General features: G+C 39.6%; 1 protein-coding gene across 1 annotated transcript; it reads right to left on the bottom strand.

Annotated features, from left to right (window-relative positions):
- Positions 1-276: 276 nt before the first annotated feature.
- On the bottom strand, positions 277-22,711 carry SLC25A24 (solute carrier family 25 member 24). Its single transcript, XM_074151692.1, has 10 exons — positions 22,526-22,711; positions 12,314-12,440; positions 11,700-11,787; positions 11,092-11,203; positions 8,267-8,425; positions 7,771-7,923; positions 6,508-6,615; positions 4,713-4,880; positions 3,441-3,591; positions 277-2,773 (listed from the first exon to the last, which is right to left on the bottom strand). The coding sequence occupies exons 1-10, from the start codon at positions 22,709-22,711 to the stop codon at positions 2,595-2,597; spliced, it is 1,431 nt and encodes a 476-aa protein (XP_074007793.1). The 3' UTR covers positions 277-2,594.
- Positions 22,712-24,010: the final 1,299 nt, after the last annotated feature.

Genomic DNA, 24,010 nt, shown 5'->3' with positions numbered 1-24,010 from the left:
TCATGGTGTAATACGGTACAATGAACTAGGAAAAATATTAAACACTATGTGATCTTCCATTAAACAATGTGACAGCTATAAACAGGATGACAATTGACTAATGACAAACTAGGTTTTCAAATATTGATGTAATAGCAAAGCATAGGCTATTCTCAAATTTATTTTCAGATAAATTACTTTCACTTTTCACTTTGAGTTTTACACATATAGTGCAATGAAGAAGTGTCATCTGCCTATCACGCCGTGAAAAAAAACATCAGCACACTCCAGCCAGGTAAGGAAACAAACATTTATTAGAAACCGGTAGTTTTATAGAGTTAAAAAGGTAAACATATGTTTAAGAGACAAAGAATACACAATTGAACACAGTCATCATAAAGGCACATAATGAAAAATTAAATTTGAAAGACCCCCATCTTTTCAACATTTGAAAACATCATCACCATAGTTTTCAATACTCATAATGGCACTTGCACACTATAAACAAAATGGAGCACGTCTAGAAGATAGACACTGCTGAAGTCACCTCCGCATCACATGCACACACAATACGTTTGCTCATTGGTCACAGTCAAACAAAATGGTTAGGAACTGATCTCACACATCCCACAAGGATATGAGAATGTTGGCAAAACCAGGAAACATTCAGATCAGAAAGGCATTGTACAGATGGATGATTTGGATAGAATGACTTTTTGTTTTTTGTTTTTTTTAAAAAAAGTGCAAAGTCCAAGGTTTCCCTAAAGGGAAGGCCAAAAGACACAGCTAAAGCTGCCATTTTCTTAAATCTGATAGAACAACATTTTATAATACAAATTTTATGGAGTTGTTACGTATCAGTTTATAGAGAATAAACACCAGCCATGGAAGCACTGAACACAGATTTACATCTGATTGCTGTTCGAAAAATATGGCCCTAATAGACTTCTGTATGTGAAACAAGGGAGGTTCAGGCAGTTATTCATGTTTGCTTGTTTATTTGTTTGTTAAAAAAAAATTAAAGAGAATTAAAAAGAGACCTTTAATGACCTTACAGGAACAAAGTTCTTCCTTCAGTAATCCAATTTCAGGAGGTGGTCTAGGAGCAGTTGCTTTTAGAATGTCAGGATAAGTATAAAGATAATCCTGAATTTAGAAAGATTAAGACACCACTTATGGCAGAAAGCAGTAAGAGTAACAAAGGAGTTTGGCAACAATTGTTACTCTATTTCAGTGTTCAGGACTGAAGGTAACTGAAATGCAGCTCCATCCCCCCATGCACCCCACAAAAAAAGGAAATTGATTGGAAGTACTTGTACATTTCCACATTCTACATTGAGGAAGTGCTGCTTTGGTTTTCTGAGGAGGAGCCGTTTCTCAAGCACTAATAAGTTTTGTGTGCGTGCTTTGCTCACTTCATCAACAGGAATCTGATGGGCACCTGAGATCAACAGCCCCATTTGGTCACTTGGACAAAATGCTTCAGCGTGTTACTATCTGAATTTCCCACACACAGCCAGCACGCGCAGGGAAGGGAAAGAGGATTTATCTCACAGGACAAACCCGTAAAACCCTTACATAACAACGCAATCCTCTATTGACTATAAGCACATAGCGGACTGCAGCCCTCTGAGTAAGGGAGAGCACAGGGATTCCAAAATGAGAAGCATTTCTCTCCCCACGGCAGCTATGACGAGCTCCGCTGCCGGCCGCACTACAATCACTATCGGCTTAATATTGGATCCTCCACCCCGTTTTTCAAGAGTGACTTGCACTTGTATGGAATGGATCTAAGTAACCAAGCTTTTTCCCTTCCTGTATATTACAATCCTATAGAACGCGCAGCTGTAACCCAAAGCTTGTCATGGTTAATGGTGCTAGCATTTACAAGTGCAATGAAAAGCAGGTCCACTGAAGCAAGTTATGAAAATCACCGATTGTATTACAAAAACACCGTGTAAATCCATTTGAGGTATTCAGATACCACAGAACAGCAGTTTCTCAGGCTCCTATTCTTTACATAAAAAACCCAACCAGTTAGCCTGAAGATAGATGTGATAGGCTACATTTTACTGTGTTACACCTTCCTCGTCTGTATCTATGATCTATTTTTTAGAAAATTAACATTAAGTCTTCAAAAATAACAATAGTAAGTGCTTACTTCTAGGCGTGCAAAATGTTGCCTGTGAATTGCTTGAGTATAGGCAGCATGACAAAACAAAAAGTCACTTTCATATATTCAGTATCAAGGCAGTATAAACTTCTCCTACCTTTGGTTTGATCCAAGCCAAATACACATTTAGAAAAGACAAATACCAAAAAAAAAAAAGCCAATGAGTAAAATATGTATGATTTCCTGAAAATATAAACATACTGTTGATTTAAAGATAGTTTCTTGATTTTTTTTTTCTAAACTCAGTGACATTTTAAAGTGCAATATAGGTATCTGTTTAGAAATGGTGAATTAGAATTTACGAAAGTTTCTTCCCACTTCAGAAGTTGCAGCATCTCTCCACAAAAATCTGTCTCTAATTGTGAGAGCAGATTACTTGAGAAACAATTTTTTTTCTGGTGTTTCCAACAACACTAGAAGCATCTCACCTTTTTCCTTCATTTCATGCTATTCCCAAATACTGCTTCATTTTTTCATATACAACATAGCTGATGCTGACAGCTGGAAGCACTTTCATAAAATTAGGGGCTATGCCCCTATAAAGTCCTCGGATTCCCTCTGTAGCAATAATTCTTTGAAAGAGACCGACCATGTTTAGCTGTGGAGCTCCTTCCACTGAGGCTAGAACAAAAAAATAATGTGTTATAAAACAGTTCTAGTAATATTAAAATTCTTAAGCAAGTATTAAACACCTGGGTGGTGAGCCTACTAGCACTTTTAAGGCCTTTAAGACTTGAGTCCTCAGTCCCTTTAATCCCAGATATTTGAGAGATACCCATGTGTCTAAATCCACCGAAAACCACTATCCACCTAGATTCCTTTGGAAATCTAGGCTCCTATCTTTAAGTCCGTGCACAAACCTATCAAGCAAAAATCTCAGCTATGAAACTGTCTTTACGAAATGTCCTCTAGAGCAAACATTGCTGTCTGCCTTCACAGGATGATACAAGTCCTTTTCATTTTACCTCTAACATTTAGAAAACGTTCTAACTTTTAGAAAAGTGCTCCCAGAGTATGACAGGAACTCTATGTCTCATAGTCTTTTATGGAACGTGGCTCTCGGAGCACACAGAGCACTAGTGTCTGAAATGTTACATTTGAATTAAGTATGATGAAGAACAATGTTGGGGGTAATAAGGAGAAGGGACCAATGTTAAGAAGAATTTTCCAGGTAAGTCCTTGGTTTTCCAAGTTGGGTTTTTTAATCCCACGTCTCTGCCACTGCTATCTCAAATCATACAATTTTGATGTGACCACAGAGAAACACTTTCGGTACAACAGGACTCACCTTGAGCTTGCATGCGTGTTCTGATAAGAGCAAGAGGGTAACTGGCTAACTGCCCACATGTGCTGGAAATAGTACCGCACCCCAACAATACAAATACACCGGGATTAGCAGAGCTTGATGCATAGTGTTCTAGCCATGTACTCTTTAAGAGCTGCCAAGATATAAAATTAAATAGTAAGAGATCTGCATTCAAGAAAGTAAACAAATACATCTTTATTCATAAGAAATCTTATGGGCTCAGTCCTGAAAAGCACCAATCTCACTACGCCAGTCCTATATGCTCACTTTTAAAGCGCACAGGTCATCTTAGCACACGGGTAGGGACTTTAACGAGACTACAGTAGTTAGTGCCTAGAAGAGAAATCCTTAAAAGACCCAGCAGCAGGAACAGTGCCCGTATTCTAAACCTGTTAATGCTTTGTGGGGAGGAGGAGGGGAACACAACTCAGCATGCCAAGTTTCAGCAAAAGCTCACAGCTGTGCACGTCACCCCACACAGAAGGAAGGATCCAAACTCTAGAAAAGAACTTCCATACTTCCTTGAAAACATTTGCTAAAGGAATTCTGCTGATTACTACTGCAGTGTCAAAAAAAGGTTTGTCTGGACTGGAAAAAAATTAGTCTGTGCATCTGAGTTACTTAACACACTTCGAAGCAACACCTAGCATCTAAAGTAGATAAAACATTTTAATTGTTGCTGATGAGTATAAGAGGTGCCAGTTCCTCTTGAAAGGGAGCAGTGTTTCAAACTCCTCACAACAACTCTGTCAGCCACAAAGAATTCTGGCGATATGCAGAGACACACAAGGAACTCAGGTTACTACAATCCAATTATAAATCAGAGAAAATAGCAAAAAAAAAAAAATGTATTAAGTATCATAAATGCAGCATAGGTAACACAATATGAATATCATATCAGGTTTTTAAGGCCCGTATTTGCTATAGAATGGGTATGTTCCAGTTCAACAGAGTTATTTAACTACACAAGTATGTTGTATTGCCAATGTCAATATAACCCTGCCTTACGAGTAGATTTCTTGTTTGGTACTGTTGTGTGTAAGGGCCCACTGGCACAGGCACTCCTCCAGGAGGGGTAAACAAAGAAAAACATTGAAGTCTAGTAAGATTAGTGGAAATTCTCATTTATCTATTTTACTGTAATACTACAAGCGTATTACAAATCTATCTCATGTTAAAGATATTCTAAGAAGTATTTATCTTTTTTGTAAATTAACTAATGAAAGCTACATGCATGCAGTGATCTCAACTCACCTCATAAACAGCAAGGTCAATGCCAGCATAAGGAATTATACCTAGAATATTAGGAACATAGCCTTTGTAGAAGGCCTTTACACCTTCTCTTTTTAAGATCTTCTTAGCACAGTCAAACATCCCAGCATATTGCCCTGTTTTACCCACAGCCAATCTGGTCTTTAAAACCTAAAGGGGAAAAAAAAGTAGCCTTTATTACACACCTATTTATTAACATATTTCATAAACACAGGAAAACACAGTATCTCCCTGTTTATTCAATTGTCTGGAACTGCTTTGCATTTTGGTACTTCAAATCTCCGTTGTGATGGCTACTGTTAAGGCTTTATTAGCAGTAGGCTTCTTTAGGTTTTATCATTAGTGCAGAGTAGCACACATACTACCATCCACTAGCTTACAAATTATTAGCCTTTTAAAGTTGCATTTCACCTTTCTTTTCTTGATTAAAACAGGCAGATTTTTTTATCAACTTGAAGACAACAGCGTGGGCAATATTTAATTGAAGCATTAGCTAAAGAACAAGTGAAAGCATTAACATACTAGCAGATCACACTTCTGATCTGGGAACAGCAAAGCACATTTAGAAAATAATCTTTTAAAAAGCACAACCCTTTGAGAGGTAGTTAAGGGATACAAAGATTGTGGCTTACTACTGAAACCCAGCATCTGATTACTAACGCAAATAAGTCTATACAGCATCTTAGGACAAAGAAATTAATAACAATATCCAAAAGAAACCACAGAGGAATTTTCCTGAGCAAGAATTTGGCCTACTTTAAAGCCTCATAAGACTGCAGCTTCCTCAGGAGTTTCCTGGCAGTTTGCTTTTCTCTTTTACTTAGAAACACCCTAAAAAACACTTCGAGGACAGTATTATATCTTTGTTGGGAAAATCAGAGCATCTTACTGTAGAATAGTTCAGCCATCTCCATTCATCAGTGTAATCCAGACAATCTACATAACATTTCAATTATTCTATAACTTAACCCAACTCTGTACTCAGGCCAGCTGCGATTCAGCAGCTCTAACAGCAAGAATGCTATTTAAAGAGAGATCATTATCACTGTCAGCAATGAAAACAGCTAAGTTCTATTCCTACTGACACCCCTCCCTACAAAAAAGGTATTTAGGTTACATTTTCCATTATTTCCAAATCTTGACGTTGGCATTGGTTTAATCCCACACCCAATGTATACTCCAGTTATTTGCACAAGATAAACTTTCTGGTGAACCAGCAGTAAAGAAGTACATCCTACTTCCATTTCAGGAAAAAAAAAAAAGCAGGATGTGAATTAGCTACCCTAGAGCAGTTAATATACTAATGCTTGTTAAATTGCAACATATTTAGAATCACATACAAATACGTCCTATGGAGGAAAGAGCAGTGCAATGCAACAGAACTTCATCAGTTCTGCAACAGACAAGAATATTCCTTGCTAACATACATAGTGGGGGAAAACATTTATGCCCAATTTAGAAAGTAGCTTGAATGTGTACTTAATTTTAATTGCATTCTTGGATTATTTTTTCTCTGAACTAGGTTTCATTTAAACTTTGCTTTAGACTATAGCATACAGCCAAATATATAGAAAAATGACAAGTATAAATTAGAACACAGTAAATTCTATAATGCCTGGTACTGAAGTTCTGAAAGGAGGTCTAAAGTAAAAATAAATTAGGATACAGGAATATAGAGGAATTACTATATACTTTCAAGAGCAAAATGGGTTTTACTTTGGAAATGAACCAGACATTTGGTAGAGTCTCCAATGGAAGCAGACTCCCTGTTACGTACCTCCATGGGATAAATAGAAGTTTGTGCTGTTGCTCCAGCCAAAGAACCAGATATAAATCTTTCAAGGGTGCCTAACTTGCCATCATCCTTAGTGAGTATCTTCTTATACTGTATAGTTTAAAACACATAAAATAAACATCACATGATTTTTAGGAGAGGGAAGAGTTACTATGAGAGGCAGGAGTACAGTACAAAATGTTTATTCAAGCTATACTTACTTTTTCATGTATTTAGACTTAAATTTACTAACCTAACAAATTTAGCACTACACTCACTGCAGTTCTGTGGACAAAGATTCTCAAGAATACAATAAATATTCCAGACTGTAAGAATCCTTTACATCAAACACCTCAGCCACCACAATACTGTCAAGTATTCTACAACCAGCCAACACAAGGGTACCCACACTGTGACCCCCAGATAAGAAAGAGGAACCCTACTCCCTTGCAGATCCCGTTCTCCAATCAAAGAATGAAAGATCAACTACCACGTTCACAGAGACACTCAGAGAGCTGTACATAACTGTGTCATTCAAGACAGAGACATCATGCTGCAATAACGCACCATCAGCTCCCAACAGGCAGAGCAAGAGTATGGAATAATATGCTCAAAGTTACTCTCTGGCATCAAAATCTGCCATTCAGTCTTAAAATATCCAAAGTTTACTTGACTTTTTGTTGCTTTTATTTCATAGTTGTACAGAGATGTTCAATATGTTCATTTAGTCTTACCCGAGGCACTAGCAAGCCCCACAGAGGAAATATAAAGATCATTTAACTACATCAGAACCAGAGTTCATTTTCCAAAGGAGGATTAGGCCTTAACATGATGCTTAAAGCTGATTCAGAGGTAAATATAACTCTGAAATCCAGGACGAGTATATCTTACACAGCACCATGATATTTGACTTAAAAAGAATCCTGTGTAAATTCAGCTAGCATAGCATGCTAAGTTTTTGGTTGTTGTCACTTCAAAGCAATACACTAGATATAAAGCTATGCAGACTGGAAGACAGTGTAAAGTCTATGACAGTTTAGTTTATTTACACTGGTTAAAATACAACAGCAAAATCTGACTAAAACCAACTATTCTATTAACACAATAAATAAACTATTTTAAATCTGAAAGTCCCTCTAAATTACCGTGACAAAATCTCCAACCATGATAAAAACTCCTATGTAACACAACAGTGCAAATAATGAACAGTAAGAGCGATACAGTATTTTATTTGCTATTATTTTCATTCCTGATTTATCATCCTACCTGTTCATAAGCCCAGAATTTAATAGCTGTTTCAGGAGCTATTTTCATAACATTGACACCATTTCCTCTCCAGAGTGATCGGATGCCACCTTCTTTCAACATTTGCTTAAAACCACTGGCTATATTCATTTTGTTTGATTTTGAACCGTGAACCTAAAATAAACCAAAGTCACAGTAAAAAACACTGCTCTGATTAGATTGTAAAAGTCATCATCTAAGTATTAAATCGCTTAAATATATCAACTAGCAAAAACACATCCACTATGGAAAAAAATCTTAATTTTAGCAGCACAAGTACTTTAATATCTTGTTTACATTTTTGCCAATGTGACTATAGAAAAGGCAACTTTTATGAACTCGAAATATGGAAATTGTCAAAACGTAACTATACTTCCATAATTTAGATAATGTATTTGGCCATCAGCGTTCCATAACAGCTCTTTAAAAACTGAAGTGATCGGCTGGAAACTATAAAGATCTTGAACATTGCACCTACCTGCATCATCACTTTAAGGCGATCTAACGGTGCTGTACCTGTTCGAGAGACAGCACCAGCCTGTGCTCCTGCCAACAGCTGTTTCCACCACTGTCCGGTCTTTTTCTCTTCCTCCGTGAACTCATCTGGAACAGTCAAACTATCTCCTATATCCAACACCTATTAAAATCCAAAGCAAAGATGTACAAATAACTATCCTTCCATAATCTCAATTTACTCAACAGTTCTAATTTCAAATTAACCTACCACCTGAGAATATGTAAATAAAACTCTAGTTAAAAATAAAAAGACATCTCTAATTTCCATTCTTTAATTTCTTGCTATGGATTGCTATTGCTATTCAATGAATAGCAACTTTTAATGACTTCTAGGTAGAGATCGAGTAATAACACTACAGACCCACCATTTCAAAGACTGCACCATCATCATTAGAAATTAGAATAAATTTCTGCCTTGAGTATGGCTCAAACAAAGACATTCTGCCAAGATCAGTACCTTTACAGTCAGCACTAAAGCTCAAATGCTTGTATGTTGCGGCTAACCTTTCACCAGACAGCCCTCTGGGATTAGGTTGGTAATCTCCTAAGGATGCTAACAAGAGATTTCTCTTTAATGGTAATTTATTCACACATATATGGGATTTCCCATTTCCCACCACGCGCCCTAACGTTTTAAAGTAGCATTTCTACAGGTGATATATTGGAGTATTGCATTTCCAGTAGCTGCTGTGCATTATCTTACAAAATACCAAGTTTGAAACACACTATAAATTTTCTTGTCATCAGTTACACTGAAAGACACATTAATGACTTTTTTTCAGATATAAAAGTTTGACATTTCCTGAAGAGGTGCATGTTTGTAATACCACTCAATTTGATAGAAGAAGAACATTACTATAGGATTTAGCAATAAAACTGTCCAGGACATAAGACTATGGAATCTCACATATCACTTAAACTACTCTCTGATCTACATACAATTTATAACCATGATATATGAGAAAAAAACCACCGTAAATAATATAGGCATATTAGGCATATATATATTAGGCAATATTAGGCATAAATTAAACCTATAAAGAAGCAAGAATGTTTTAATAACTGATAAGTACTGATCAGAAAGCATGTTAACTGAAATTATTTTTAACTACTGTTGATTTTAATTGTAGATGCTACATCCCTAATTTATGCTGCATTCCCTCTCTGCTAAGTAGACTGAATCCTGTCCTGGTTGTTTGGAACACAAGAATTGCAGGGTGCAGACTACAGAGTTAGGCGCTGGACAAACAGGATAAGCACCAACTATTCTGGATATTGAACATTGAACAGATTAACTGAAAAATCCTTTCATCTTTCTGACATTTATGGCTTCCAACTCAGGTGTCATCAGTTGCTCAATTATACAGAATCATCAAAAGACCAATCAGAACTCTCAAAATATAAATTCAACATTTTTAGAGATATTATGCATATCTACCACGGTTTAAACCTTGCAGCTACCAAGCCCTAAATACAACTAAGAAATAAAGCTAAATTTGAGGGTGTTTATAACAGAAAGGCCATAGCTACCAAGTCATAACAATTCTATGTCAATGCAGCTATCTGCTTGGAAGAGTCTGGCAGCAATTAAAATTTTACAATAAAAACAGAAGTGGAAGAGCTGTCAATGCCAGCCAGGCGTGTGAGGTCTCACATCTGCTCTTATCTGAAACACCAGCTGTGCTGCCGTATAGCTGGATTTTGCTTGCTGTGATAACTGGGTCATCAGCTGACTGCTACACTGGAAGATCACAAGAGACTTCTAAAATTGTTTTTTGGGGGTAACTAATGACATTCCATAATAAAAAAAAAATTAGAACTTATGTTTAATAATAGTAATACAAAGCATTTTATAAAAGCAAAGGGTTTTTTTCCACCAAGTAAGCTGGGACCAGGACTACCCGATCTCACAGCAGCACTTCAAGTGTTTTCTTCAGCAAACAAGGAGCTAACTCCCTTCAAGCAAGCACTTCTGAACTGAGGTTGTATACTGTGAAACACTCAAAGCTTTCAGATCTCATAAACTGTTTTTTATTATGGAAATGCTGACTAATCCCTGAAGATAAGAATGGTCTCACTATATTCAAAGAAATCTGTCTCTACCTAACTTTATGGATCACTCCAATAATCCACAGGAAGGATATTTAGCAAATAGGATTACTATTGGTTTACTCACCTTATTATTTGTTCTTAACATTTAGTCACTGAGGTGGCAAGAGCTCCATTCAATATTAACTTGAAAAAAAAATTATCTGCCCAGTGGATTGCCTATTGCTGTATATTCTGACATTCTATAGCCCAAGAAAGTGTGAGGAAATGTACACAGAAAATCATCTCTAATGACAGCGGTGATTTTATGATAATGATAATATTACTACATAGATGTGAACACTGAACTAATTTCAACATAAGAAACAGCTAAAACGTTTCTATAATTTGTTTCCACACATCAAAAGCACTGAACATAAGAATGTACTGTAAAGTGAAGAGAAAAAGATTTAATATTGTGATTGCCATCCTTCTGTGTAATATCTTGAAAGGAAGAAAAGGATTTCTTCCTAATTATTGGCAAAGTTTAGACCAAGTTCTTTGTTCCCAAGAAACTCACATCACACTATCCTGCTTGTAAATGGGAGAGCACAAAGTGAAAAGGAAAACCAAACAATCTTAAATACAGGTATGCTTGAAATATAACAACTTTGAAGTTGTTAAAAAACAATATTGCCAATTAACCCAGCAGAGATGAACTTAAGAGCGGCACTAATTTAAAAGAAAGGTTGAACTTACAGTGGAATGTTTCCAATATCGAATTATTTCCTCAATGTCTGTAGCTGGGTTAAACATAAAATGATCTCTCCACTCATTCCAGTCTACTGTCATTGTCCCATCAGCATCAATACTGAAAAGAAATTGAACTATATCAGGAAACAGTAGTGGGGATGGGGTTTTGTCCTGTTGCTTTTTTTTTTTTTTTTAAAAATATTGGCCATCACATCAGTGGCAACTGACTGTAAATTCCATATGAAGACTTCAAGGCTGAATCTGCCATGGCCTTTCAATACTATGCTTTTCTCATCCAAGTGCATCTGGCATATTCCATTTAAAAACATCACATAAAACTTCATTTTATCAACAACATTTACAGGGAAATGAGATAACGTTCTCCTCCCTGAGCCAGCTATTCAAATACTGACTAGATTTACTATCAACCAGGAACAGATGGAATATGTGAGAATTCCTATAAAGACACCACTGAAGGTACGAACACCTTTCAAAGTTAAAATCCCATTTATCTTGTCCTCTGGATTATAAAAAAAAATATAATAATTAACAATACATTATATATAACAACAAATTATATAAAAATATAATAATTAACAATAGAAAGACCTGACCTTTGCAGGATCTTTTCTGCCTGTTTTTCTGAAATGTTTATACCCAATATCTGGAGGGACTGGACAACTTCTGATGCTTCAATTTTTCCTTGAAACGTTAAAAGAAAGATACATAGTTAGAACAGTTAGAATCTGGAGCTTAATACGCTCAACACCTTGGAACTCACTTAAGTTCCATTGTAACACCTACATAATAGCAAAGATAATGTAAAATCAATTTAAACACAGATGATGTATTTTGATTGTCTACCAAAAGGACTGAGCGAAGGTAAGTACATTAAAATCATGCAACCAAATGAGAGGCAAACATTCGGTGAGTTGAAAACTATTTTATCTTAATAGATACTTAGAAACTTCCTCAGAGTTTCTCCATCTGGGGAACAAAGAGCCCCAGATCAACGGACCTGGAAGATAATAAAAAGAAAAAAACACTATAATAACTTATTTTTTCAATCTATAGTAAACTATAATTATGATCCTTCTGAGGAAAAGTAGTAGGGGTTCCATATTCACAACTTTGTCTCCAGTTTTGACAAAAAATATAAATGAAGTTAACTTTTAATCCACAGTATCTTCAAACAACATTTGAACAAATGAAATAAATCAAGGCATACCATCATTGTTTTTGTCCAGGCTCTTAAATGCCAGTTTCATCTTTTTCTCATGATCTTTAAGATACTGCATAAATTCTTCAAAATCTAGCTGTCCATCCTGGTTAGTATCTCCAGCTTTAAAAATTTTCTGTTGAGAGAAAATTAAACATTTGACTTCTCCAAATTACAGCAGGTCACAAAGCAACAGCAGCATAGCACAGCCCTGGCTTTTAATAAAAATAAGGCATTGTATTGGTCACTTCAGGAGTCAAATCAGGAAAACACCTAAGCATACACTTCAGAATTTTCTCTTCAGAATTTAACATGCTCTTGGTATTTTCATAAAGACAGAAAACACTCAGCAGCAAAAATAGATATAAGAAAGCATTATTTATTATTTACATAACTTCCCTATTCAAAGATTTAAACATTTCTTACCAGCACTGGCAATTTACACCTACAGATATCAAACAATTTGCCGAGGAGGAGGTGCGGGACAGGACAAAATCCTGAAAGAGAACAACTCTAAGCCTGTGACTTTCCTGGTTACACATTAAATTTGTCAATATGTGAGTGAAGTTAAGAAAATACAGTCTTAACTATCCCCTTTAATCTAGTGGTCTATTAATTATGAATTATAAAGATAAAAATACAAATAGCAATTAAGTATTTAACTGCTGACCAAAAAACCCAAAGGTCTTGCCTAACTAGCACTTCCATCCCCCAGGGTTTGAGAAGGTAGGACTTTCTGCTTCAAACTGAATCCCTGACAAAAATTCAAAACAAACAAACAACAGACTTGTAACAAAGAAAAGCACAGTTATCTTCCATTTTCGCATATGTTTCCCAGTAACTCCTGCAGATAAGAAACATCTACATGTAAAATTAACTACGAGTTGAATGCAGGGTACACAATTGCCAGCACTGCAGGAAACAAGTCTGAAATACAGCCTAGGCATTCACTTCTCCATCAACAAAGGGTCAGAATATTTTGCCATCTTTGTGTGTGAAAACATAGCTTTTAATAAAGGGGAATTACAGCAGCCCCCTCAAGCATCAGCCTGTAACTGCTGAGGCTTGTCTTCAAAGGCAAAGCACGGAGAAGAGCGAAGCCCTGGCTAACAAGCTCTGCAGGACTGATCTATTAGCTTGGGCTTTACGCCACAGCAAGGGCTGCTCCCCATAGGGAGCAGAGGGGCTGAGCAGAGGCAAGGCCCACAGGACACCAACTCCCCGCTTCCCATCCGCTCTCACACTTCCAGAGTGCCGTTGTCTCCTCTGGAAGGACACGCAGGGAAATCCGCCCCAAAATTCTCCTCTAGAACATAAAATTTAGGGGAAAGTTTGGGCATCAGTCCCTGTGGCTTCCTTCAATGTGTGAAATCCAGCGGGGGCAGCACTCTGTACAAGACCAACCAGACAGCACAATCTCTTCACTAATTTGTAGTAAGTTTCAGAGCACTTCAGGTTACACATAAAGCATATGCCAGAAGTTCTTCCAAATATCTTCTGTTTTGCAAACTGCCTTGTGCAACTGTAGTTTCTGAATAAAGTAACCCTTAACAAGATTTGCATGGCTGTTCTAATCTGCAAAATCTGGTTTTAATCATTTTGTTTAGTCCACTCTAATTAGCAGAAGTCCTCAAAAGACCTAAGTCCAACAAGTTCTAGCCTACAGAAACTAAACATAAAGGAAGTTGAAAACTGGTGTATTTGCTGCAGGTGTTACAGGTGAAAAAAAATTGAAGACATTTGAATACATTTATGTTGCCTCCTTTGTCTTTCCTATCTCTCTATTAGAAGAAATGTACTTCAATGTTTAATCTCAAAAAACCCAAAATTTGTAAGATGGCACCTCATACTGCAGGATCCGAGTATCCTGCTAGACTCCCATAAGCTACTGGGAGGAGGTAATTTCTGTGGCAGTCATACACACGCTTGGAGTGAATTCTAATCAATGCAAATTGTTTCTATTCCCTACCGCTATCTGGAACTACACAAATGAAAATGTAGAACAAGGGAAGTGTTGTTTTGGCTCACAGATGACAAAACTTTAACTAAATTCCAATTACAAAACCTCCACTGCTGAGGATGATGCAAGCCAAAGAAAACGGAAATTCCTAGGAGGTTTAGAGAGCTGGCCATTAGTGTGTGTGAAGGGGGGCACCTTTCATTTCATCTGCCAAATGAGCGGATTTTATATTGCAACAACTAGAAAAAGAAAAGCACATACTCTCCATTCCCCACTTTTGTTTTTACAGTTACTTTCCAGACTTCAAGTCAGCCTCAGCCACTCTCAGCACAGCAGAACAGAAGAAATAGGGAACAAAAACGTATGCTTTTCCTCAGCAGGCACACACGTTTTTCTCAAATTACAAACCTAAAAGTTCATACAAACAAAAGCCTCTTGCTGGCTGTGAAATGTACTAATTATGTGGCTGTCAAAGTTTCAGATTAAAACCTGTGATTTGCAAGGTTGTGGAACAAACAGGAACACTGAAAGGAGCTTGCCTTCCACTTGGAGGGCAGAGACTCCCTCGTGGGCACAGCCAGCAGGAAGACGCTTGATTCCGTGGCAAGACCAACTCTCAGGTACAAACTGCCCATTCACAGCATCAAATAATAGTTCAGGTTGGAAGGAACCTCTGGAAGCCATCAAGCACAACACCGGCTCAAAGCACATCTAATTAGATCTAATCAGATCAGGTTGCGCAGGACCACATCCAATTGAGTCATGGACATCTCCGAGGACAGAGATTCCACAGCCTCCCCAGGCAACCTGTTCTAACATTGTCACCTTCACTTCAGTTCAACAAGGGGTCCCACTCTGCTGTTCTGCATGTAATATACTACCAGATTTTGCATAGCTACAACCACCTGTCACTTTGCCAGTTCCTGGTTCACCAACTTCTCTGATGGAGGAGACCTGGACGCATTTTAAAATAGGCATGCTTACAACAATAGAGCAGGAACCAAACTAGACGCCAGTCCTCGCTTGGAAGTCCTGGGAAACAATGTTCAGTGTGCCTGCCACATAAAACCTGCCATTTCCTGTTACAGACTTACTGTGGGATCACCTCACCTTTACGTAGGCCCAGCCCCAAGAGGAAAATGTTTATTTTTCAAGGTGTGCCATTTCTTTTCTCATTGTCTAAAAACTTTCACCCTAAGCAATGAAGATAATTCACTAGATAAAATGAAATGGTGACCACATAAAGAATTGTTAATTACTGATAGATATTAGGAAGATGCTTTAGATGATCTTTCCTTTCAATGCTATCGGCCTTCACACATACTGACTACAATGCTCCTATGCTGACCTTTTTGGTCATGACACTCTTCTTTTTTTTTTTTTTAAATTCCGCTACTTTACTTCTTTTTTAGCTGTATATTTTGTTAATACAGCAAGGCAACACCAATGTGAAAGGCCACAAGTAGAATAAAACACTGAAGAATTTTATTTTTAAATTTCTGAATTATTGGCAGTGTTGAATTCCTACTTCTCCAGAAGACCTCTGTATTTGGTGTGGAAACATAAGCCAGCATGACTGCTGAAAAAAAATCAGAAGAATTACAGAGAGGCTTTATATACACCTAAAAATTCTGACACTCTCAAAGCGGCCTGATGAATTATTAAATTACTCTGTGCCAAAGTTATGAGCTTTAACACATTCATAGCTACAACATAAAGACAGAAAAAACAAGACACTAGAAATGTTAATGTTTTTATGTAGACTTTTCTTTTAAATTCATGGTTTATTTTTTATATTACTCTAGTATCATTATTTGTGTATTGTGTGTAAGCCTTCACATTCTGGTTACAAAACTGAATTGTGCATAATACGTGAGGCTGCTCAGTACAAACGGTTACCAATCATCTAGGCTTGTTACTACCAATCATCAGCTTGTTATTTCAGCTAATTAATATGATGTAAAGAATATTTAAAAGGAAGTGATCCATCAAGAAGTTACTGGGTGTTTCTGGCTTCCTATCATGCTATCTACAAGACACAAGTTAAAAAACAACACTTAAAGATACATAATTGATGCAATTAGCAATTCATTGTTCTGCAATCTATGACTAGAGTTCCAAAGGGCAGTTACAAATATTGCATAGAAAAAGCACCAGCACCACAGTAACAACAGCATAGTGTCTTTAGACACTCACAAACTTCACAATTTCTTTTAAAACCAGAGGTACTGTACCTAAAACCAATCACAATATTCCCTTCTCCTCGCCTTTTTCTATTCTTTCCCCCTTCACCTCTGTGTCTGTATCTCCCAAGACTACACAAACTTATGACACACAACGATAACCCAAAAATCAGTAGTAAGTATTACTAAAGTCAGTCTTGTCAAACTGCATCAGTTGGGAGATAAATCCAGCATAAAAGGAAAGGGCCTGAGGATGTGTCCATACAGCATTATACTCCAACCACTGAGACCACGTAATACACTAACAAACTAGACTGCCACTTAACCTCCAGAAATTCTACAAAACATTGCATTTTGAGCAAAATAGTAATTTGCACTGCCTCCAGAGACCTCCCAACTTGTTCAAATGATGCATTCATATTTATTCCCTTCCCTCCCAAAGGATACTACCATATGTGAGCAGTACCCAAGCAGGCCCTTTAAACGTGCCACAGATCGACATTAACGGAGTCCCCAGCTCCAGTACAGCAGGATTGAGCCCTTGGCAGCAGCAGAGATGCTGCTATCAGCTGCCGAGCTTCCCCTTCCTGTTCTTTGTCCTGAGCACCACTCTCCCCTGCAACAGGAAAGCACTAACAGCCATCTTCTCAGAGGTCCATTTCAGGTAAGAGAATCTCTACAAAATGAGCCTAAAAAGGAAGAGATGCCAGTCGTGAGTATGCTCTCCAATATGCCTTGCAAAAGCTGCTCCCTCAGGACCTGGATAAACTCTCTCAACTCATAGCTATGAATTAGATTCCAAGAATCTGAAACAGCATAAATGGGAGATGCAAACTATCCCTTGTACCTTCATTCATCATTCCTTGCAATTTACACTGGTATTTTTCACTTTGAACATACTTGGTAGACTGACTTTTTCCATTAAATAAGACTACTCTGCTAAAGAGACATCCCCACCTTACAGTCATCTTGAAAGATTTACCGGTTTACTTTGTTTGTTGACCTGGGACACACTGCTGCCCCAAGACAGGGATTTAGCAAAGCATTTCAACATGCAGTTAAGAGATCTTCCAGAGGTGGGGGTTCCCATATTTGGTGCCTGGCATTCTTGCACTTTGCAGCAACAAGAGGAAGAATTAATCATTCACTGTACCCTCTCGCTGTTCAGGAGAAAAAAACTATCAAGTTAGTATTAAAGAAAATAAAAATATTTTATCTCCTTGGATGTTTTAAGTGTTATAAAAAAACAAACTGCTTATCTTGCTCTTTCATATGGAGACTTGGAGACTACAGCAGTTAAAATCTTCTGAAGTTGCACACATTGAAATGAAATTATGACTTACATGTTTGCTTACAATTGAAGTCAGATATATTGCTGAAGATATTTACGCTATCTCACAATTAAGTCCCCATAATCAGACATAATCATAACACCTATTATGACCTGTAAAGCAATGTTTAAAGGAACTAAGTGGCTCCAGTTTTCTACAATCACATGACATGACATCTGTTTTGGTAAGAAGTTGAAGATGCTTATCTACCCTAAATCTAAAGAACCAGTTTTCGGCATACTATTAAGGTGAGAGAAAGCTTCATTTCACATAAAGAATGACACATAGACTAAGTGCTAAAGCTTATAAGGCTATGAGTCTGCATATCATGTAGGATAATAATTTCTAAGAGTAGATATCGTCTGATCAGAAATAACCAAGTTTCTTCTAGAAAGTTGCCAACTAACTAGTGCTTTTTGTATGCTTCCAGCCAAGCTACAACATAACGAAAAGGCTTCAATTAACTTGGTCTACTAGCCTTCCAATTTTGTCATGTAAGGGAAGTTATCAAAACCAAGAAAAGCTCAAAAATCTTAATAAAACAGTGAAGAAATATTCAAGGACATATTTAGGTCAGTCACTAAAAAGTATGTGCTTTCTGGACTAAAAACAGGTATGATAAGTTCAAGCTCTGAAGCACTATCTTGCTGTAGCTTTTAGAGGCCAGAGAAAAGCACAGAAGGAAACAATACACACCTGGCCCTGTTCTCACCCGTCCTCTCGCACTGAGACGCGGCACTAAGACAGCACAGGGGCCTGCCTCGCTTGACGGAATTCTGAATTTTCTTTGGTTTAAATGCAGCAGCACATTTCAAGCGCTCCGAGTATTTTTAGACTTCGTTGGACTAAAATTTTCATAAACAAGAGTCCATTACTCTAAACAGACCATATTCTGATCGCTAAGAATTTAGTCTTGTTGGGCCCTGTTTCCACCACTCAGGAGGCTCATCTCACTATTTCTTCATCTAAAGGAGCCTTAACATAGCCAGTCTTACATCAAAACCTGACAAAGAGTCAGTCCAAACAAGATTATTATACTGTTTCCAGAATGTAGTCATTCATTTCAATAACATCTTTCTACTGATAGCTTCAGGACTCAATGTATAAGTAGTACCTGAATTTGAATGCTCCTACCCCAAACTGAAGCTTGAAATATGGGGTTCGCCTGCTACAGGTTTACTGTAAGGAATGATTGCAACAAAAGGAAAGGGTGAACAAAAATAGTACTTCATATAACCACTGGCATATTTATGGTATTCCCGCCTAAGAGACTCACGGCATTCTGAAGACACAGGATGAGATCATTTGAGATCTGATCACAGCATCTATTTTGTATCTCTACTGGACAACTCCACTAATCAAACTGACTGTATAATAGCTGTTAATGTTGCTTGTAGAGCGCCATTTTATACTGTCATCGCACTGAATTCCTCCTTCATAGGTGTTGACGTATTATGTCAGGAATCTTTTGTAAAGCTTTGCAAAGTTACCCATTCCTGGCGGGTAATATACTACAATATAAAACAGGAGTCATCCTGGCAGCCTCTAAGCAACACACATTTCGGATTTTCCAGTGGTTTACTTTTGTCTGTCAGATACTGACAGGAGGCAGGTCAAGCAGAACACAAAGTCAGGAGCTTCTGTCACGTTGTGCTACGATGTCCTGCTATGGGGAAAAAATTATTCTTCCTTAGAGGGACATGCAACCTACCTCCAAAGCTTACCACATGGTTTCACATCAATTCTCGTATCCACAACATTACTTCACATAAAAGAGTGTCTCATCGTACATTAAACATTAATAAAAACTGCCAAGACAACTGATGAAAGGTGAAATAAAAAGAGCATACCAGTAGTCTATTACTCAAATGGACAGCAGTTTTGTATCTTTTAAAGACCTATATATTCCTTCTAGAGAGGAACTACATTTCAAGAGAAAAGAGGAAAGTATTACTGGTAGGACAAACACTAATTTATACCGCAAAGATGATGACTTAGGATGAACCAACTGACTTTGCAGTGAAACACAGAACACTCACATGGTCTCTCACCAGGAGTTAACCAGGAAGCAGCTGTGCCCCCCAGGAGGACCTTTACCAAGACTCCCATCTACGTGAATTCCATCCCATGCAATGGAACCCAGACCTGCAGGTAGAACATAACAATAGTACCAGGCCTGAGACCTCAACCCAGCCATGAGGCACCGAAGCCTACTCTCCTTTAGGATATCCCAAGGTCTTCCCACCCCATAGTGCCACTACTTTGGCAGGGCTGAGCAGTTCACTAGCTAACACTTTGCCACGTTGTGTGGTATTTCCACATCTCATTTCCTTACTCACTGGTTATTAGTAATTATAAGACTAATTCTGCCTCTCCAAACATAAATATGATGATTCAATATCGGACTTAATTAATAAAATACTTTTTTACCAAGTAGTAAAAAGGCACTTTACTGAATTCAACATCACTTTAGAGCTTGAAGTGAAGTAAGTGGGAGAAAGCAGCTTCAAGCTGCAAGAAAGCACAGGAAGCAGATTAGCTATGTAAAGATAGGAAAGAAGCCGGTGGCAAGTCTTACTGAGGCTCTCTTATTAACAAGTCTAGTTATTAACAGTTACATATAACCAGGCTAGTTTCTAGTTCGAACCATGCCCACCATTAACTTTAAAATAGCATATACAAGTTTCAGTGCACTCCAACAATTCTTCCACCCCTCTCAAACGTGCAACATGACTCATGGCTTATTTTGTTTACTCTGTGTTTCTTAAGCAACTGAGGCAGCCAGTTCCTCTTCTCCATTACATCCAGGTAAGTCTAGCTTATCTCTATTGATTTCATGGGTTTCACTTCCAGTTTATCCTGTAGCAACCAAGAATAATTTTACAGATACTCAGATGCACAATATTAATGAAAGGCATCACACTCATCTTGAGGAAGAACTTGGAACTTCAATTTTAAGTTGCTCAAACTTAACACACACACCACTTGCGTCTCAGGGCTTTCAGTGAATTATGTGGGAAGACCACTCTTATTAAACATCAGAAAATTAACTGGTCACTGTTCCCCTGTTGTGCACTGTAAGTAAAAACCCCGAATTGTTACAGTCAAACTGGTACAACAGGTTTTCAACAATGTGTATATAATGTGTGACTGAAGTTCACAGCTAGCATGCTCTTAATACTGACAACTCTCATGGATAAGCAAACCAGCCAAGTTGTCCCTTCTTCATATATCAAGAACACAAAACGTACTTATTGTAAAGATTATTTTGACCAGCAGCAATACTGAAGTAAAAGCGTGCTTTCATTTATACTCTCACATAAGCATCACTCAAGAAGCATATTGGATACTCTTCCCTTAAATATACAAGACAAAGAATTAAATGTACCAAAAAGAGGTAAAATAGAGACCAAAAATGAGATCATGAGAAAGAACTGGCAGTGTCCCACTATTAGTATTAGGTCACTGAAACTGAATTATTGACCCAGCATATCTCTAACACTGCAGTCAAAATTTAAGTTCACTTTCCTGAACCTCTTTCAGAAAGCACGCAACAGCTAGTACAGGCATGGCAGTGGAATGCCATCTAACCATTCTTTATACTGAAATAAAGAACAGGACTGTTACGGTAATAGCTCCAGCACAGATCTCAGTTGTAGCTGTTCAGCCTCACTGAACCTATGCGTGCCTTTTCACCACAGACTTGCCTTACCGCACAAATACTTATGCCTACAGAATTGTGCATAAATGATTTTATACTCTGATCCCTGGGGATTACTGAAAACAACGAGGAAAGAGACGTTTCTCTTTCAGGTACAGGTCAAATTTGCTAATGTAACTCAACATCACACTGGAACAGTTGATGACTCAAGTTTTACTGACTTGTGAGGTCACAACATAGATAACAGGGCACAAAGGAATGTAATAGTCCAACCCGACCGCTGCAGACTCCATAGCACAGAGTGCTATCTGTTTCATGGTTTGATGGCCACTGTTAACAAGTGGGCATTTTTAAATAGAAGGGCCTTGGTATCAGACACAGCCCATGTGAGATGAATCATTTCATGGAGACCTCGCTTCAACTAGTTCTGATAGTTATCAGAACTAACTAGTTCTGATATCACAACCTACTGTTATACAGATTTACTTATCTGCCACCCAAAGCAAACCTTAATTTATCTGGCCTAGATTACGCGTGGGTGGAGTGACAGAAAAAAGCTGTAAATGACCATCCCTCTATCATGCTGGAGGAGGAACATGCTATAAAATATCACACAGCAGAGAGCCAAAGGAAATCGAAAGTCTACGCAGGATGAATAAACCCGGCCGTGCCCACTTGGCAACAGAACCGGCGACAGCCCTACCGTTCATAGCGTTTGCACTGGGGATCCTTCAGTCACAACCCTGAGGCCTGTCCGTACAATACAGCCCCCGGAGCAGGCACGGCGTACCCGGGAACGAAACAGGCAAGGCCCGAGGCCGACTTAAACCCAGGAGCGGCCCAAACCCTGGGATGAGGCTCCCGGATCTGGAGCAGCCCCCCGAGGCGAGACCCCGCCGGGCAGCGCCCCGTCGCTCCCGGGGCTGGGCGGCGGGGATGGGGCGGCCGGGCCGCGCCTCGCCCTCCCCATGGCCGCAGGGTGCCGGAGGGAGAGCGCTCGGCAGCAGCTGCTCCGCCGGGAGGTAGCGTCGGGGCGAAGCGGCTGAAGACCGGGGAAGGGCCGCCGCATCCCCGGCCCGTTCTTACCTCCTCCGCCTCTTTTCCCAGGGGGATGCCCATGGCCCGAAGGCCCGTCTGGAGCTCGGCGATATCCACCCTGCCATCTTCGTTGAGGTCCAGCTTCTTGAAGAGGTTAGCGTAGCGGGAGTCGGCATCCCTGTTGCCGTCGCAGGCGGCCGCCGGCAAGACGAGGCCTCGCAGCAGCTGGAACATGGCGGGGGCCGTCGGCGTGCCGGGCCGGCGGGACGCTCGCCCCTCGGGCTCCCGTGGGCTTGGGCGCGTACGGGAGGCACCGCCAACACCCGCAGCTGCCAGAGGAGGAGCCGGCCCGGACCCGCCTCAGCGCCGAGGGGGGAGGAGGAAGGGCGGGGAGCGCCCCTTCGGGCGCTCCCCGCCCTTCCTCCTCCCCCCTCGGCGCTGAGGCGGGTCAGGAGCCGCTGAGGGGAAGAGCGAGGAGGGCGGCCACGGCCCCCTCAGGATCGCGTCAGCTCTCCTTCCCCGCACTTACACCTTTGTATCGGGCTAAACGTATCCCGAAGGAGTAGAGAAACACCCACGCCGCCGCTAAAATGGCCTGATTGGGATCCTTTTGGCTCCTTTCCAGCACCACCGGCTTGAGGCGGGGGGCGAAGCGGCGTGAAGAGACCCTAGCCGAGACCCAAAGGGGTCTAATCTTTGCTACGTTGCTGACCGTAGGCTAATTGGTGTTTGAAAAAGGGCTAGAAAATGGCTTGCATATTCAAAGACTACCCGCTTGCATGATAGGTTGATTGAGTCACAGAATAAGCAAAGGGGTGGGAAGGGACCTCAGGGAGTCTGCAGCCCAACCCCCTACTCAAAGCCACCTCAGCCGTGAATTCAGAGCAGGTTACACAGACCTCCATGGATGGAGCACCTCCACGGACTGCACGACCTCCCCAGACAGCCTGCTCAACCTCCCTGGACAGCCTGCCTCTCTTCAAGGAGGAAGGTTTTCCACCTTTTTCATTCCATTTTGTGCCCAGTGCCTATTTATCCCCACCACCATCATGAGGACCCCAGCCCCATTTTCTTTATAAACTCTCTGTACAGACCAGGAGAGTGGATGCCTCCTTTTAGGTCCCCACAAAACCTGCTCTTCTCCTAATTGAGCAAGCTCAGTTTCCTCAGCCTCTCTTCACGGAGCAAGTGGTCCAGCCTTTAGACATCTTGGTGGCCTTCTGCTGAACTCTCCAGTTTATCCCTGTCTTTAGCCTAGAACTGGACTGGAGCATCTAAATGCAGCCTGGCTTGTGCAGAGTAGAAGGGGATAGTCTGTTCTCTCCATCTGCTGGCCGTGCTCCTGTTAATACAGCTCAGGATATTGCTGGCCCATGTTGAGCTTGCTCTCTGCCAAGAGCCCCAGGTCCTTCTCAACAGAGCTACTCCCTGGCCTGCATGGTTGCAAGGGGCTATTCCTTCCTACGTGCAGTACTTCATGTTTGTCCTTGTTGAATTCCATAAGGTCCCCATCACCCCATTCCTCCAGCATCT

The sequence above is a fragment of the Numenius arquata genome, chromosome 8 (genome assembly GCF_964106895.1).
Source record: "Numenius arquata chromosome 8, bNumArq3.hap1.1, whole genome shotgun sequence".
Lineage (NCBI taxonomy): Eukaryota > Metazoa > Chordata > Aves > Charadriiformes > Scolopacidae > Numenius > Numenius arquata.
This window is presented reverse-complemented; position numbering and strand designations above follow the sequence as displayed.

Coding starts and splice junctions, on each gene's coding strand:
- SLC25A24 (XM_074151692.1), bottom strand. CDS start 22,711: ATGTTCCAGCTGCTGCGAGGCCTCGTCTTGCCGGCGGCCGCCTGCGAC. Junction 11,204..11,699: donor GCAGAAAAGATCCTGCAAAG/GTCAGGTCTTTC, acceptor ATTTCTTTTCAG/TATTGATGCTGATGGGACAA. Junction 2,774..3,440: donor AACACGCATGCAAGCTCAAG/GTGAGTCCTGTT, acceptor TTTTTGTTCTAG/CCTCAGTGGAAGGAGCTCCA.